This window comes from Notolepis coatsorum, assembly GCF_963971535.1.
Source record: "Notolepis coatsorum genome assembly, chromosome: 5".
Taxonomy (NCBI): domain Eukaryota; kingdom Metazoa; phylum Chordata; class Actinopteri; order Aulopiformes; family Paralepididae; genus Notolepis; species Notolepis coatsorum.
The window spans coordinates 163,495,229-163,510,313 of NC_140169.1; the positions used below are offsets into that span (position 1 = coordinate 163,495,229).

Consider the following 15,085-nt stretch of genomic DNA (forward strand, 5'->3'; position numbering starts at 1 on the left):
GACGTCGTCAGACCACTGTGGGACAGACATGGTGGTCGGAGGCTGTCTCTTAATGAGAGGCGTGTATGTGGATACAAGCCTCACAAGGTTGTGGTCTGACTGGCCGAGGGGGGGCAGGGAAGTCGCACTGAAAGCCTCCTTCACGTTAGCATACAGGAGGTCCAGAGTTTTGTCTCCCCTGGTTTTGCAGGTGACATACTGGGTGAAGTTTGTCAGGGTCTTGTTCAGTCTGACATGGTTGAAGTCCCCATTGATAAAAATAAATGCATCCGGGTGTTTTGTCTGAAGCGCCGCGACGGTGGAGTGTATGACGTCACTCGCCTGCGCCGCCGCCACGCTGGGTGGGATGTAAACAGTGAGAGCCAGGACGTGTGTTATTTCTCGCGGTAAATAGTATGGCCGCAGACTCAGTGCCAATAGTTCAATGTCGGGGGAACAGATACGTTCCTTAATGGTGATGTGCCCCGGGTGGCACCATTTGGAGTTAACAAAGACAACAAGCCCTCCGCCTCTCCGCTTGCCGCTCTGTTTACTCCGGTCGGCGCGCACCACCGTGAAGCCCTCCTGTTCTATTGCACTGTCCGGGATGTTCTCGTTCAGCCAGGATTCGGTGAAGCACAGTAGGCTTGCCTCCTTGTACTCACGCTGGTTGATCATCAGGGCTGAGAGCTCGTCGGTCTTGTTGACCAGCGATTGCACGTTCCCCATGACGACAGCGGGCAGGTAAGGCTTGAATCTCCTGCTGTCCTTTATCCTGTCCTTCACGCTCGTGCCAGCTCGATTTCCCCGTCTGCGAATCCTTATTTCAGCTGGTAGATTCCTCTGTGGTTCTGCAACTCTGTTTCGAAAGCAGAGGAGAGGCTCCCTCGGGTAAACCAGCCCGCCGTTGTTGCTGTTGTTGTTGTTGTTGTCCTGCCGCGGGTAAACCAGCCCGCCGCCGGTGTTGTTGTCCATTGTTCAGAGCTGTGCTCGACCGAACTTGCCTAACTCAGCTAACTTCACAGAAGTTGTTACAAATGCCTTAACTTGGTCTAAAGCAACGCACAGTCACTTATACACCTATTAAGTAAGTATAATCACAAAAAGAATAAGTAAGAAGTAGTAAACGGGATAAGAAGTAAAGGGGGTGGGAGCTGCTATGAAAAGGCTGCCACTCTCCTCGGCGCCAACTCCTCGGCGCCAAATCAATAATGAATGTCCATTCTCTGGTTACGCAGGAGGTAATTATACGACCTGAATCTTAGGGAATTATATCTATGGTGCACTGGTGATATATAGCGGGAGATACTGAAGGGTCCCCCCGGTTGTAAGCCAGCAGGGGTAGAGGATCTGTCGGTAGTAGAGAGTCTGGTCAACGATGACTAAGGAGACTCCAAGTACAGGAGACGGTGCAATAGTCTCTTGATCCACAGACGAATACAGCTGTTCTCCGTAGACTGTAGCTCCACAGTGAAGAAAGCTAGCCTGCCTCAGGCTCTCTGAGGCGCAGACTCGACGTGGCTCCTCACAGGGTAAATCCCACACATGTGTAGGCGTCGGCGATTCTCCGCTCCATAAATCACAGGACCAAAACAAATATAATCCAGCCGTAAATGGCTATGCAGTCGTCGGGTAGATTAATCCAGTGTACATGTCCACACGGTCCTCGTCTAGGTCTCCTCGGGTGAAAGCGCCATGAAAGCAGCCCAGCCTGGATAAGCACTCTAGCTGGTACGAGGAAGCGTTGGTGATGCTGGTCACTGTAGAACTTTAGCCGCACGATACACTATACACAAATAGACTATTACTGACTTAATAGAAATATGTCGCACTCGACGGTATAGCGCCAAACTCTGACACTTCAGTTATTAATTCGCACGCGGTCTCAATGCTCTCTTTGGGGCCAAACAGGCCATACTTCACCGCACGGAGTATCGTGGGTGAGGCTTCAACTTATTGGTAACTCTACTTCTGTATTCACCTGCGCCATATTTATATGCACGGCGAACAATCTAGTGCCAACCTCATTTCTGTCTCGTATTCTTGGGCAAGGCCGGGCATGTACAGACATGTCTTGACGGTGGCTTTGAACCTGACTCTGGAGGCATGGCCCTGGCGCCTGTGGACCGCTGTCCAATAGGAGAATGAAATATTATGGTCTGTACTAGGCTAAAGGGATATTCCGTGTATATGTACAAGGAATATACAAGGGATATCAAAACGATATACAAATACTATGCAATATATATCAATCAATAAATATATATATTCGGTTTAATCTGATCCTTTGTAACAGGTAGTGTGTTCCATAACTTTGGTGCATAGTTAGCAAAGGCTGCATCCCCGATTTTCTTTAGACTGTGGCTTGGAACCTTCAATAGTAGATGATCGCAATGTTTATACTTTGTATATAAGGAGGAGGACCTTGAAATCAATTCTAAATGTTACCGGAAGCCAGTGTAGGTTATTTACTTGTAACTTTGGGTTTGATCCAAGGAGTAAGTTGGCCCATATTGCTCTGTAACATTTCTCTTTTTGTTATAGGACCGACTAGTAGGATTTCAGTTTTGCCCTCATTTAATTTTAGGAAGTTGTTCGTCATCCATTTGTTTATTGCTAAGAGACAGGCGGAAATGGAGTTTATAGCTGTGTGATAATTTGGTTCAGCGGAGATGTACAATTGTGTGTAATCTGCGTAACTATGGAAACATACATTGTGCTTTCTAATGATGTCTCCTCAATGTTCAATGCAATGTTCAATGCAAGTAAAGCACTTTAAACTTTAAGTATGACTAAATGCTTTCTTGACTATATATATAGTAACTGTTCCAAAATGCATAGATTTCTATGTATTTTAGGGGTTTGGGGGGCTAGCTCTTTTTAATATAAATGTCAGATTGTTTTATTTATTTCATAGATTTCTATGCATTTCAGGAGTTTGGGGGGCTGGCTCCCCCAAATAATTAAATAACATAACCCTAACCTAACCCTAAAACCGAAATAAAGTTTAAAAAAAATAGTTACAAAATCCACCCATTTTCGCCCACAAACCGGCCAAAACCGGCCAAATCTTTTTCGCGCTCGCGCTACGCGCTCCCGCTTCATCGTTTTTGGTGCCCTTCTGTGCCCTACTGAAGTGCTGGGTCTAGATACGCCCCTGCCAGAGTCCCTCACTACCTGGCTCATTGCCTGGCTGTTATTCTGCATCTGAGTGCCGTCTGCCATTCCATTCGCCGCCTCCGCTGTCAATCAGTTGTATCGCCTTGTCCCGCCTCCACCAATCACAAGCGGCAGCACGGCTCCATTGTGTGTGTGTGATCCGCCGGCCCGTGAGAGAGAGAGTCAGATAGTTCTCCAACTCTGTGGCAGACAGTGAAATCCTGGTTGTTCCCCACCCATCTAGGTTATCTAACTATCGCGCCGCGCCGCCGCCACAACTAGAAACAATCGCCTGGCAAAAAAATAAAAAATAATAATAATTTTTTTTTTTTTTTTTTTTTTTTTTTTTATATATATATTTTTTTTAAAATCTGTTCAGGCCAGGCCACCGGGAAAACTCCCGGTGCTCCCGATGGCCAGTCCGGGCCTGACAATATGCACAATCATTTAACAATATTTGATTTTACAGTGACTGAAAAGGTACAGACTGAAGCATAATGCTTATACATGCCTGTCCTATATTGAGTTAATGAGTTAAGCAGAACATAGAGTTAAGCAGAACATAGAGTTAAGCAGAACATACAGAGTTAAGCAGAACATAGAGTTAAGCAGAACATAGAGTTAAGCAGAACATACAGAGTTAAGCAGAACATACAGAGTTAAGCAAAAAAAGGCATATAAAATCATAACAATAAGACAACAAGACGAAGTAAAGAGCAAGGATCTGTGTCATCTCGTCTGTCTTGTGGTCTGTCTTGTGGTCTGTCTTGTGGTCTGTCTTGTGGTCTGTCTCATCTCGTCTGTCTCATCTCGTCTGTGTCTTGTGGTCTGTCTCATCTCGTCTGTGTCTTGTGGTCTGTCTTGTGGTCTGTCTCATCTCGTCTGTGTCTTGTGGTCTTCCCCCCTCAGTGGACGTGGAATGTGACTCTCAGTTCCGGTTCCGGTGTGACAACAACCGCTGCATCTACCGCCACGAGCTCTGCAACTCACTGGACGACTGTGGAGACGGTTCTGATGAGAGACAGGACAACTGTGAGTACGACACAGCAGAGGAGGATGTGTATGAGTATATGATGGTATAGATCAGTGTTTCTCAACTGGTGGGTCGCGACCCAAAAGTGGGTCGCGGGGCCATTTTGAGTGGGTCGCGGAAGTGTGAATTTTTTTTTTTTTTTTTTTGTACTTTTTTTAACTTTTTTTTTTCTCACTACCTATCTTTGTGAAAGTGGCTTCTCAGCTCTGGTCCAGCTGAAGACAAAGCGGAGGAACAGATTGGACATTGAGCATGACCTCAGAGTTGCTTTGTCTACCATCACCCCAGACTTTGAGACTCTTGTCAGGAGCAAACATCATCCCCAGTTATCCCATTAGTTCCCTGCATGTTAAGCTAAGAAGTCTGCTAAGAGGATATATTATTTATTATTATTTTATTTCATTGTGTTTTTAGCCCTTAGTTGCACTTTTGTTGCAACCCCAGTTATCCCATTAGTTCCCCCAAACGTAGGTCTGTTATGTTAAGCTAAGAAATCTGCTAAGAAGCATATTATTTATTATTATTTTATTTCATTTGGTTTTAGCCCTAGTTGCACTTTTGTTGCAACCTCAGTTATCCCATTAGTTCCCCCAAATTTAGGTCTGTTATGTTAAGCTAAGAAATCTGCTAAGAAGCATATTATTTATTATTCTTTTATTTCATTGTGTTTTTAGCCCTTAGTTGCACTTTTGTTGCAACCCCAGTTATCCCATTAGTTCCCCCAAACGTAGGTCTGTTATGTTAAGCTAAGAAATCTGCTAAGAAGCATATTATTTATTATTATTTTATTTCATTTGGTTTTAGCCCTAGTTGCACTTTTGTTGCAACCTCAGTTATCCCATTAGTTCCCCCAAATTTAGGTCTGTTATGTTAAGCTAAGAAATCTGCTAAGAAGCATATTATTTATTATTATTTCATTTCATTTGGTTTTAGCCCTAGTTGCACTTTTGTTGCAACCTCAGTTATCCCATTAGTTCCCCCAAATTTAGGTCTGTTATGTTAAGCTAAGAAATCTGCTAAGAAGCATATATTATTTATTATTCTTTTATTTCATTGGGTTTTTAGCAATAGTTGCACTTTTGTTGCACTTTTTTGTGTTTATTTCATGTTTTGAAAGATTGCGTATTACTGCAATTTTTTTTTTACATAAATCATAGTGGTTAAAAATTTTGGGTCGCGACTTAATGACTAAGGAAAATGTTGGGTCCCGAGGCTAGACCAGTTGAGAACCACTGGTATAGATGACACTGAGAGACACTCAGGAGGATGTGTACTCTCTAACCTCTATAGCCTCTATAACATCTCTATAACCTCTCTATAGCCACTACTGAATGACTGACACAGGTCTCTTGAACTGTACTTGCCTCCTGTCTCAGGCGTGACCCCCACCCATGGGCCCTGTACGGACGATGAGTTTAAGTGCGGCAGTGGTCAGTGTATACCCCTGCAGTACGCCTGTGACGACTACGATGACTGCGGGGACCAGTCCGATGAGCTGGGCTGCCGTAAGTACAGTACCACCAGTACCACCAGTAGCACCAGTACCACCAATATCACCAGTTACCACCAGTACCACTGAGTGGTATTTAGTTCTGCCCCTTCTAACCCACTCAGTACTACATTCCCTACTCTAAGCTCCATATAACTCTGTATGATAGCATGTAATAATGCTGTATATACCGTGTATATATATATTCTTACTAGGAATGCTCGATGTTGGCTTTTTCACCTATACCGATATTGTCCAACTCTTAATTTCCGATACCGATATCAACCGTAGGCCTATACCGTATATATATATTATATTCTTACTGTATATATATCTATCCACATCTGTCTATACATACCTGCATATAATCCTTTTTACATATATGTAGATACTATATCTATATCTGTGTATATCCCAGTGGCGGCTCGCCACTAGGGGCGCTCGGGCGCCGCCCCCCCTGGTTAACCCTGGTTAAAAGAGAGAAGAATAAGAAATATTTTTGTTTTTGTTTTTTGTTTTATAGCCCTATAAATAATATAAACATGTTTAAAATGAATAATATTTACTCATTTTAAGTATGTTTGTGTTTCCAATGCACAATATAACGTTAATATATCAAATATAAATAATCGTTTTCCTGAACAGGAAGTGACTCACTGTCTGATAGAGAATATGTTCCGTTACCGTAGCCGCATTTCTCCTAGCCGCATTTCTCTCGGGCTAGACGCAATAGCGCTTTGAGTGCGCGTGCACGCCGTGCACTGTTTCATCGCTGTATCCGTCGCAGCCAATCAGTGCGTAACGCGCTGTGCGTTGAAATATGATGTATTATGATGGAACACGGGCGCGTTTTGAAGCGGTCTAAGCAGCAGCGTCTATAATTACGTAGCCGCATTTCTCGGAGACACTCTCTGATTGGCCGACTTCAGTTTTTTTTCGTAGCCGCATTTCGCGGAGACGCTCTCTCTGATTGGCCAACGCCAGTTTCTGGTTAGTTACAGTAGATAGTCTCTATGCTAGCTGTTGTGTTGTTGTGATGCAGTTATTTGTCTTAGAGCGTGACGGCAAGTTATTTCGACGGTTAAGCTTAGGCACTCTTTCAAAGTTGGTTAAGGTTAGAGTTTGTCTTAGAGCAGGGCGATAGGAACGCCAGGTAGTTTGCAGGCTGTTCGACGCGGAAATGGGCAAAGACACAGCTCTTCACTCACACAGAAGCTATATATGGATGCAGTGTGTGGACATGCATGGACATCAACACAGTCTGGACACTGGAGTGGATATACTTTATCAAGCCCTTCTGCCTGCTGGACCACTGTGCGTTTCAACTTAACAACAAGGTAGAGTTGCGATATCTCTCTCTCTCTCGCTCGCTCTCTCTCTCTCTCTCTCTCTCTCTCTCGCTCGCTCTCTCTCTCTCTCTCTCTCTCTCTCTCTCTCTCTCTCTCTCTCGCTCTCTCTCACTCTCTCTCTCACTCTCTCTCTGATTGTGTAGGGCATATTGGCTGCATTTGAGTGACTGTGATCATATATTGATTGATGGCAATGGTGATAGTTGTACCTAATTAAATAATTGCCAATGCGTGGTACATGTTTGCAAAATGTTTGGTATAGCGCCCCCCATGGAGAAGAATGTACGGGCCGCCACTGGTATATCCCTTACCTACTCTTACTAGTTACACTGCTGGCCGAGTATGACTTACTACCATAGTGTCTTTATACCTGTATCACTGTACATATTAATAATACAACTCTGTACATACATCTGATTAGCACTATTACTCAGTAGTACTCGGTAGCTTTACTGCTACATTTGCACTCTGGTTGGATGCCAAACTTATTTCCGTTGTATTGTACTTGTGCTGCATGATGACAACACATTTGAATCTAATCTAATCTAATTAATGTAATGTATATTGTGATGTGCTTCCCTCAGACCACGGCAGTGGGCGCTCCTGCTCTGAGAACATCTGCGAACACAACTGCACGGACCTGACGGAAGGGGGCTTCCTCTGCTCCTGCAGGCCCGGCTACCAGCCCAGAGAGACGGACCGGAACATGTGTGACGGTACGAGACGCAGCAGCCGATTGGTTCTGTTGTCGTCGGGCGGTTTAGTCTTCGTTTGGGCCAACCCTCCTCTTTGTCATCAAGATGAGATAAGATGAGATGAGATGAGATGAGATGAGATAAGATACGATTAGATAAGATAAGATACGATCAGATAAGATGAGATAAGATAAGATGAGATAAGATACTATATTCCTTTATTGATCCCCTTGGGGAAATTCGGGCGTCATAGCAGCATGGGGGAGGGGGGAGGGGAGGTACAGGAATGGGCAGGGTAATAGTAGAAAGACATAAATAATAGGCAATCAAATTTGATCTGAATATAAAAATATGAGAACGAATAAACAGTGTAAACAATATAATTAACTCTGAATATAAAGATATGAGAAAGATAAACAGAGTAAACTGCCTGTTATAGTAGTAGGTTATGACATAACAGTAATTATGACAGGACAGCTGTTTCAATCACAAATCATCATGTGGCACCGTTCATGTTTCTACACTAAAAGACGCATTAGGAACTGGAGAGACTACTGTAAGGCAATGCGTCAGCTACTGTAGCTAACGACGTTAACGTTGGCAAAGTATGTTAGCCTAGCTCTTATCAACGCCAGCGACGTACATCAGCCGGGAGCATGTCTATGTTCCCCGGGTCCTATGTTCCCCGGTAGCGATAGATAGTCAGACCACCAGCCCTGATTCCAAACTCTAACCTTAACCAACTCCGAAAGAGGGCCTAAGCTTAACCAGTTCGAAACAAGGTGGACATTAATAATTAATAAAATAATAAAAATGTATAAAATGTTCAATCAATCAATCAATCGGGGAACATAGGACCCGGGGAACATAGGGATGACCCCCATCAGCCAAGCTAGCGGTACGCAACGTTGTCAGAACTCCAAAACACACATAGGTAGTAAAGTATCGCTGGGGGCCATAGTTGAAATGATGTAACCACACACGGGTCGCCTGGTTAGCGTTGAGTCTCTGCAGACGGACCGGCATACAGGGAAGCCACATCGCTATTAGACTCTGTGTTATGTCCTGTACTTACAGTGCTTCACCTGAACGCTGTCCACCACAGTCTCATGTGTGTCTCTGTCCTCTGTGTGTGTGTGAAAACAGACGTGAATGAGTGCGAGCTGTACGGGACGTGTCCTCAGGAGTGCAGGAACACCAAGGGAAGCTACGAGTGTTTCTGCGCGCAGGGCTTCATCTCCGTCGGGGAGGGTCACGGCATGGAGTGCGCTGCCCAGGGTAAGAGTTCACACGCGCACTCATAACCAACTCTACTTCTTCAAAAGTAATTTTTATTGGATTTTCACAAGTAATACTGTAATGCAGTAGCACTGTGTTACAACCTAGGTGGTCAATAACCCCCCCACCTCCCCAAGTGCTATTATAAATAAGAGAAGCTAGTTCCACTAGAAGCTACATTTCAGACTGCCCAAAACAAATTGATTAGAGTAGTGTTAAAGCTTCCTACCCGCACTCACCTGGATGTAGCCATATTTAATCAACTTAATTGGCTCCCAGTGGAAAAACGGGTTATTCAAATCAAGTTGGGCCTTACCCATAAAATAATGTATAATAGGGTCCCCTCATATCTCTCAAATTATTTTATGTGCTTTAGGGACACCCACTCCTATGCAACGAGGGGCAGTTTAACTGATATCAAACTGTGCATTTTCAGTAGCTCAATGGGGAAAAATACCTTTCGGTACTCTGCAGACTATGAGTGGAACAAACTGCCAGTGTCCATAAAGATTATTGTCTCAGAAGCAATTTTTTAAAAAGAGATGAAGAAATGGCTTAGTCGCGTAGGATGATGATATATGGGGGTGTGCTGTGTTTGTTTGTGTTATTGCATTTATTTTGTATTGTATTTATATGTCTTATTTGTGCATGGTGGATAGGCTACTAGTCATCCTGTCCATTGTCCATTGTGAGGACCACAATGGAAATAAACCGTAAGGTTTTATTGTGTTTTAATCCTTGACGATTTTAGATTATATGTGATGGCTGTACATGTGTGTACCGGTATTGTATGTAATTTTGATTGTCAAATAAATTCAATCAATCAATCAATCCACACCCCAATCATTTCCATACTGCTACAGGAGAAACAAGAGATCTGTCGCCACTTTGTCCTTCAACTAAAGTGCATGAACTGGGGGGAAAAACTCTTTGGAGGCCGATGGATGTTCTAAAAATAACGCTATTTATAGACCTGTTCGCTGTCCACGTCAGACTCGGTGACCGCGTGCATTACGGGGGCAGAAAGGAACGTACATCCTGGTCAGAACAACGGGGCAGACTACAATATATTTGCATTTGTTAGCCATGCTAGCGATCTAAACAATCAATCCATGCCAAAGCTAGATATGTAAAAGGTGAAAGACTCACACTCACAGCCATGCTGATTTGGTTAAATGACATCCAGCTGTTTTCGTTTGAAACCACTTTTAGTCAGGGGAGTGCCATGGTTTCTCCATAGAGCCCAATTTAGTCGTTATGCCAATTCCCTTCCTGGTTGTTGTGCGCATTGCCCCACTGTCGCCCTGGGGAGGGTGTAGAACTACCACATGCCTCCTCCGATACATGTGGTGTCACCAGCCGCTTCTTTTCACCTGACAGCGAGGAGTTTCACTGGGGGAACATAACGCGCACGGAGGTTCATGCTATTTCCCCCAGATCCCCTCCCTGCTGAACAGGCGCCCGACCGACCAGTAGGAGTCGCTGTTTGCAACGACCATCACTCATACCCCACCAGCTTCCCACCCGCTAACACTGACAATTGTGTTAGTCGGGACGACTGACCAAGCCGGAGGTACCGCTGACAGCTGGATTCGATCCCAGAGTCTCTGCGGTGGTAGGCGAGTGCTTAGTCCACTGCGCTACCCAGCCGCACCGCCCGTTGTATTCTTTTAGTGCAGCAGCTTGCGCAGGTCCGGGGCAATTTAGTCACGTGACTCAGTTGGTGTTGCTGATTGGCTCGAACGCGGTATCTTTTTAAACAGCGAACAGTTCTATACTTTCATACATTGAGCTACACAATAAATGATAATAATAATAACCATAGTGAAGTGAAAACACAGCTCATTTAGCTGGAAGACGTATAGTTTTAGTCAGAGGAAGTTATTCTCTCTCTCTCTCTCTCTCTCTCTCTCTCTCTCTCTCTCTCTCTCTCTCTCTCTCTCTCTCTCTCTCTCTCTCTCTCTCCCTCTCTCCCCCTCCCCCTCTCTATACAGGAAACCCACCAGTGTTGCTGCTCCCAGACAACGTTCGTATCCGTCGCTTCAACCTGTCGTCAGAACAATACTCCGACTACGTGGACGACGCCCAACACATCCAGGCGCTGGACTACCTGTGGGACCCTGAGGGAGTAGGACTCAGTAAGATTAACTGCTCTTACAAAAATAATTAGTGACCTCAGAATAAAATGCAAACAAAGTCTCAATTCTCGTCCTATTAGATCTAAGCGCAGCGTTTGACACGATCGACCACGATATCCTCCTAATAAATCGTCTAGAAAAGTTAGTTGGTCTTTCTGACTATGTATATTAAACTGCTTCAGAACATATTATATCAAAGGGAGAAAATATTACGTCAGGCTTGGAGATCATTCTTCTGAGAAACATGACACCTACTTCGGAGTTCCACAGGGGAGCTGCCTTGGTCCATTATTATTCTCACTATACATGGTGCCCACTCGGAGACATCATTAGAAAGCACAATGTATGTTTTCCATAGTTACGCAGATGACACACAATTGTACATCTCCGCTGAACCAAATGATCACACAGCTATAAACTCCATTTCCGCCTGTCTCTTAGCAATAAACAAATGGATGACAAACAACTTCCTAAAATTTAATGAGGGCAAAACTGAAATCCTACTAGTCGGTCCTATAACAAAAAGAGAAATGTTACAGAGCAATATGGGGCAACTGACTCCTTGGATCAAACCCGAAGTTACAAGTCTTGGTGTTATAATAGACTCGGACCTAAGCTTTAAATCACACATCAACAAGGTGACAAAAACATTATTTTTCCACCTTAGAAACATAGCTAAGGTACGGCCGTTTATAAATCAAAAAGACGCTGAAAAACTGATCCATGCCTTTATCTCAAGCCGACTTGACTAATGCACTCCTTTTTTTTTTTAACAATTTTTTTTATAATTTCTTTGACATGACATAAAACTAGACACACAAACAGTAACAGTAAATATCCACAATAAATCACAGGACTATGCAGTCCAGTATTTGAATCAATATAAATGTAGGTTACGAGATATATACATAATACTTACAATACAATACAATACATACATATGCTCTTGCTCGCTGTTCTTCCCCCCCTTCAGGACCCCCCCTTGGATAATCCATCCATTATTTCGTTTCTAACCAAGGATTACAAAATCATAATTTATGCTATGCTTTATCTTCTCCACCACAATTGACCAAATTGCTATGCTGGCTTCATTAACACCTAGGATTTGTGCGGTAGATATCTCTAAATAAATCACATCAAGATAGGTAAGAATCTAAACCTTGTAATGCACTCCTCACTGGCCTCCCAAAAAAAAACACAGAACGACTCCAACTCATTCAAAACTCGGCAGCTAGAACTAAGAGGAGACACCACCATCAGTCCTGTATTAGCTAACCTACACTGGCTTCCGGTAACATTTAGAATTGATTTCAAGGTTCTCCTCCTTATATACAAAGCACTAAATGGAACAGGACCAAGCTACTGTACATTGCAAATTCTCTAGTCAACTATGTGCCTCCTAGAACATTGCGATCATCTACTACTGGTCTATTGAAGGTTCCAAGCCACAGTCTAAGGAAAATCGGGGATGCAGCCTTTGCAAACTATGCACCAAAGTTATGGAACACACTACCTATGGACATTAGGGAAGCTAGATCTCTTAATATTTTCAAAAATAAGCTAAAAACGTACCTCTTCACCATAGCCTTCTAATACACCCCGCTGTTGATTGTACTGTAGCACTATTTTACTCTGTCCATTCTATTGCATAATTTTACTATCTATTCTATTCTACTATTCTATTATTGCACTGTATTATTTTACTCTGTCTATTGCTTTTTATTACAGGTTCAAAACTGTCAGGTATTAAACTGTGTGGGTATCAAACAAGTGACTGTCAGGCTTTAAAACTGTGTAGGACCCAGGCCTAGAACTGCACCCTGAGAGAGGGAACTGAGCCCTGAGAGGGAGGTTTGCCCTGGGTGGGAGGTTCAAAGGGTCAAAGTGGGTATAAAACAGGAGGAAAGACTGTCAAGTTTTAAACTGTGGATACCAAACAGAGAAGGTAAAGACGACTTTGAACTGTTGAACAGTAATCAGTAATATATTTTTTTTAATCTATTCTATTCTACAATTTTATTGCACTGCACTATTGCACTATTTTACTCTGTCTATTTTATCTTACTCTTTTTATTATTGTCTATTTAAAACTGAATCAAACCATAAACAAGGTGGCCTGTTGGGATGTTAGATCCTAATGTGAAAAACTGTGATTTTATATGTCTGCACTTTATGTGCTCATTTTATGCCTGTCTTTTTTCTGTTGTGAAGCACTTTGAGCTGCAGTTTCTGTATGAAAGGTGCTATACAAATAACGTTTATTATTATTATTATTATTAAGCTTAACCTTGGGCTACGCAGGCTCAATGGCTGCCATACACTGGCACCAGGCACACATCACATGGTGTCGCATCTTCATATAATGAAATAGCATGTGGGGTGCCGCAAGGCAGCATCCTCGCTCCATTGCTCTTTTCATTAAATATCAATGACATGGTGTCTGCAGTATCTCTCGCATTTTCCTGCGTGGCCAGGTCCAAGGACGACAGTTACGGTCTGGGCAGCTCTCAGTTTATGAGCCTAGAAAGGGTTCCTATTCACAGAATGGCTTTCTGTCTACAGCCTGCCGGCTGTGGAACTCTCTGCCCAGGGCCATCCAAACCTCCCCCACTATTGCTGTCTTCAAGAGCCTGCTGTCTTCAAGAGCCTGCCGGGAACTCTCTGCCCAGGGCCATCCAAACCTCCCCCACTATTGCTGTCTTCAAGAGGGGTGTGAAGCGACATCTGCAACAATAGGTTGCAGTGGGTGCTTGGCCACGGTCCACCACTCTTGAAGAACAGGAACATGACATGATATAATGAGGCTCTTTCAGAAAATGTTGTTGTCTATTTTATCTACTGTACTTGTATTATCTATCTTATCTTCTTAACTCTCTCTTTGTGATTTATTGTATTCTTCTTGGGACCATGTTGGAAACAAGTCGACAGACTTTCACATGTTATCCTTGTACCCCTTGTTTTTATACTTTTGTATAAATTGTATGTACTAAATAAAAATCAAGAAGGGATGATTAGGTGGCCTTGATGTCAGAGACCTGATTGGGAATTGGGCCAGGAACGTCGGGGGAACCCCCTACTCTTTGCGATAGGCGTCCGGGGTTCTTTAACGACGAGATTCAGTCAGGACCTCGATTTAGTGTCTCATCCAAAGGACGGCACTCACAGCTATACGGTGTCCCTATCACCGTAACAGGGGCATTGTTACTGACTAGTCCAGAGGACAGAGTGCCCCCTGCTGGACAACAACACCAGTTTCCAACAACGGCCTTGACCGGGCTCGAACCGGTGATCTTCCGATCATGAGTCCAGAGCTCTATTCATGTAGCCAGGCTGCCGGACATGTTCATATCTCAATCTAAACGATACTCTTGAGTATTAACATGAAAGCTGAACTCCCACACGATACCAGCATGTTTGTGTGTAAGAGCATCTAATGACTGCTACCCCTCTTTGTAGGTATTGTGTATTGGACTGTCCTGGGACGGGGTTCTGAGTTTGGTTCTATCAAACGGGCCTACATGACCACCTTCACTGACCACGGCAACAACCCAGTTAAAGAGGTGGATCTCAACCTGAGATACATCGCTAACCCTGACGGCATCGCAGTGGACTGGATAGGAGGGTATTTCACTTAAGCATTCTCCTCTCCTCTTTTCTCCTCTCCTGTCGTCTCCTCTCCTCTCCTCTTTTCGCCTCTCCTCTCTTGTCCTCTCCTCCCCTCCCCCTCCTCTCTTCTCGGGGGCGACAGTGGCTCAGGAGGTAGAGCAGTTGTCTGGCAATCCTGAGGTTCCCGGTTCGATTCCCGCTCCTCCCAGGCAGCATGTCAAAGTGTCCTTGAGCAAGACACTTGACCCCTAATTGCTCCCGATGAGCAGGTTGGCTCCTTGCATGGCTGCCTCCGCCATCGGTGTGTGACTGTGTGAGTGAATGGGTAAAAATGTGAGGAACAAATTGTAAAGCACTTT

At 43.9% G+C, this 15,085-nt stretch overlaps 1 protein-coding gene across 1 annotated transcript in view; it reads left to right on the forward strand.

Annotated features, from left to right (window-relative positions):
* The window catches only part of lrp2a (low density lipoprotein receptor-related protein 2a), a gene marked incomplete at its 5' end in the record, with an annotated part of 335,411 nt that overhangs the window by 261,563 nt on the left and 58,763 nt on the right, over positions 1–15,085 (forward strand). Inside the window, 6 exon segments of the mRNA XM_084314359.1 lie at positions 4,048–4,170; positions 5,548–5,676; positions 7,594–7,725; positions 8,851–8,982; positions 10,977–11,120; positions 14,577–14,742. Coding sequence (XP_084170485.1) covers positions 4,048–4,170; positions 5,548–5,676; positions 7,594–7,725; positions 8,851–8,982; positions 10,977–11,120; positions 14,577–14,742 — 826 coding nt within the window.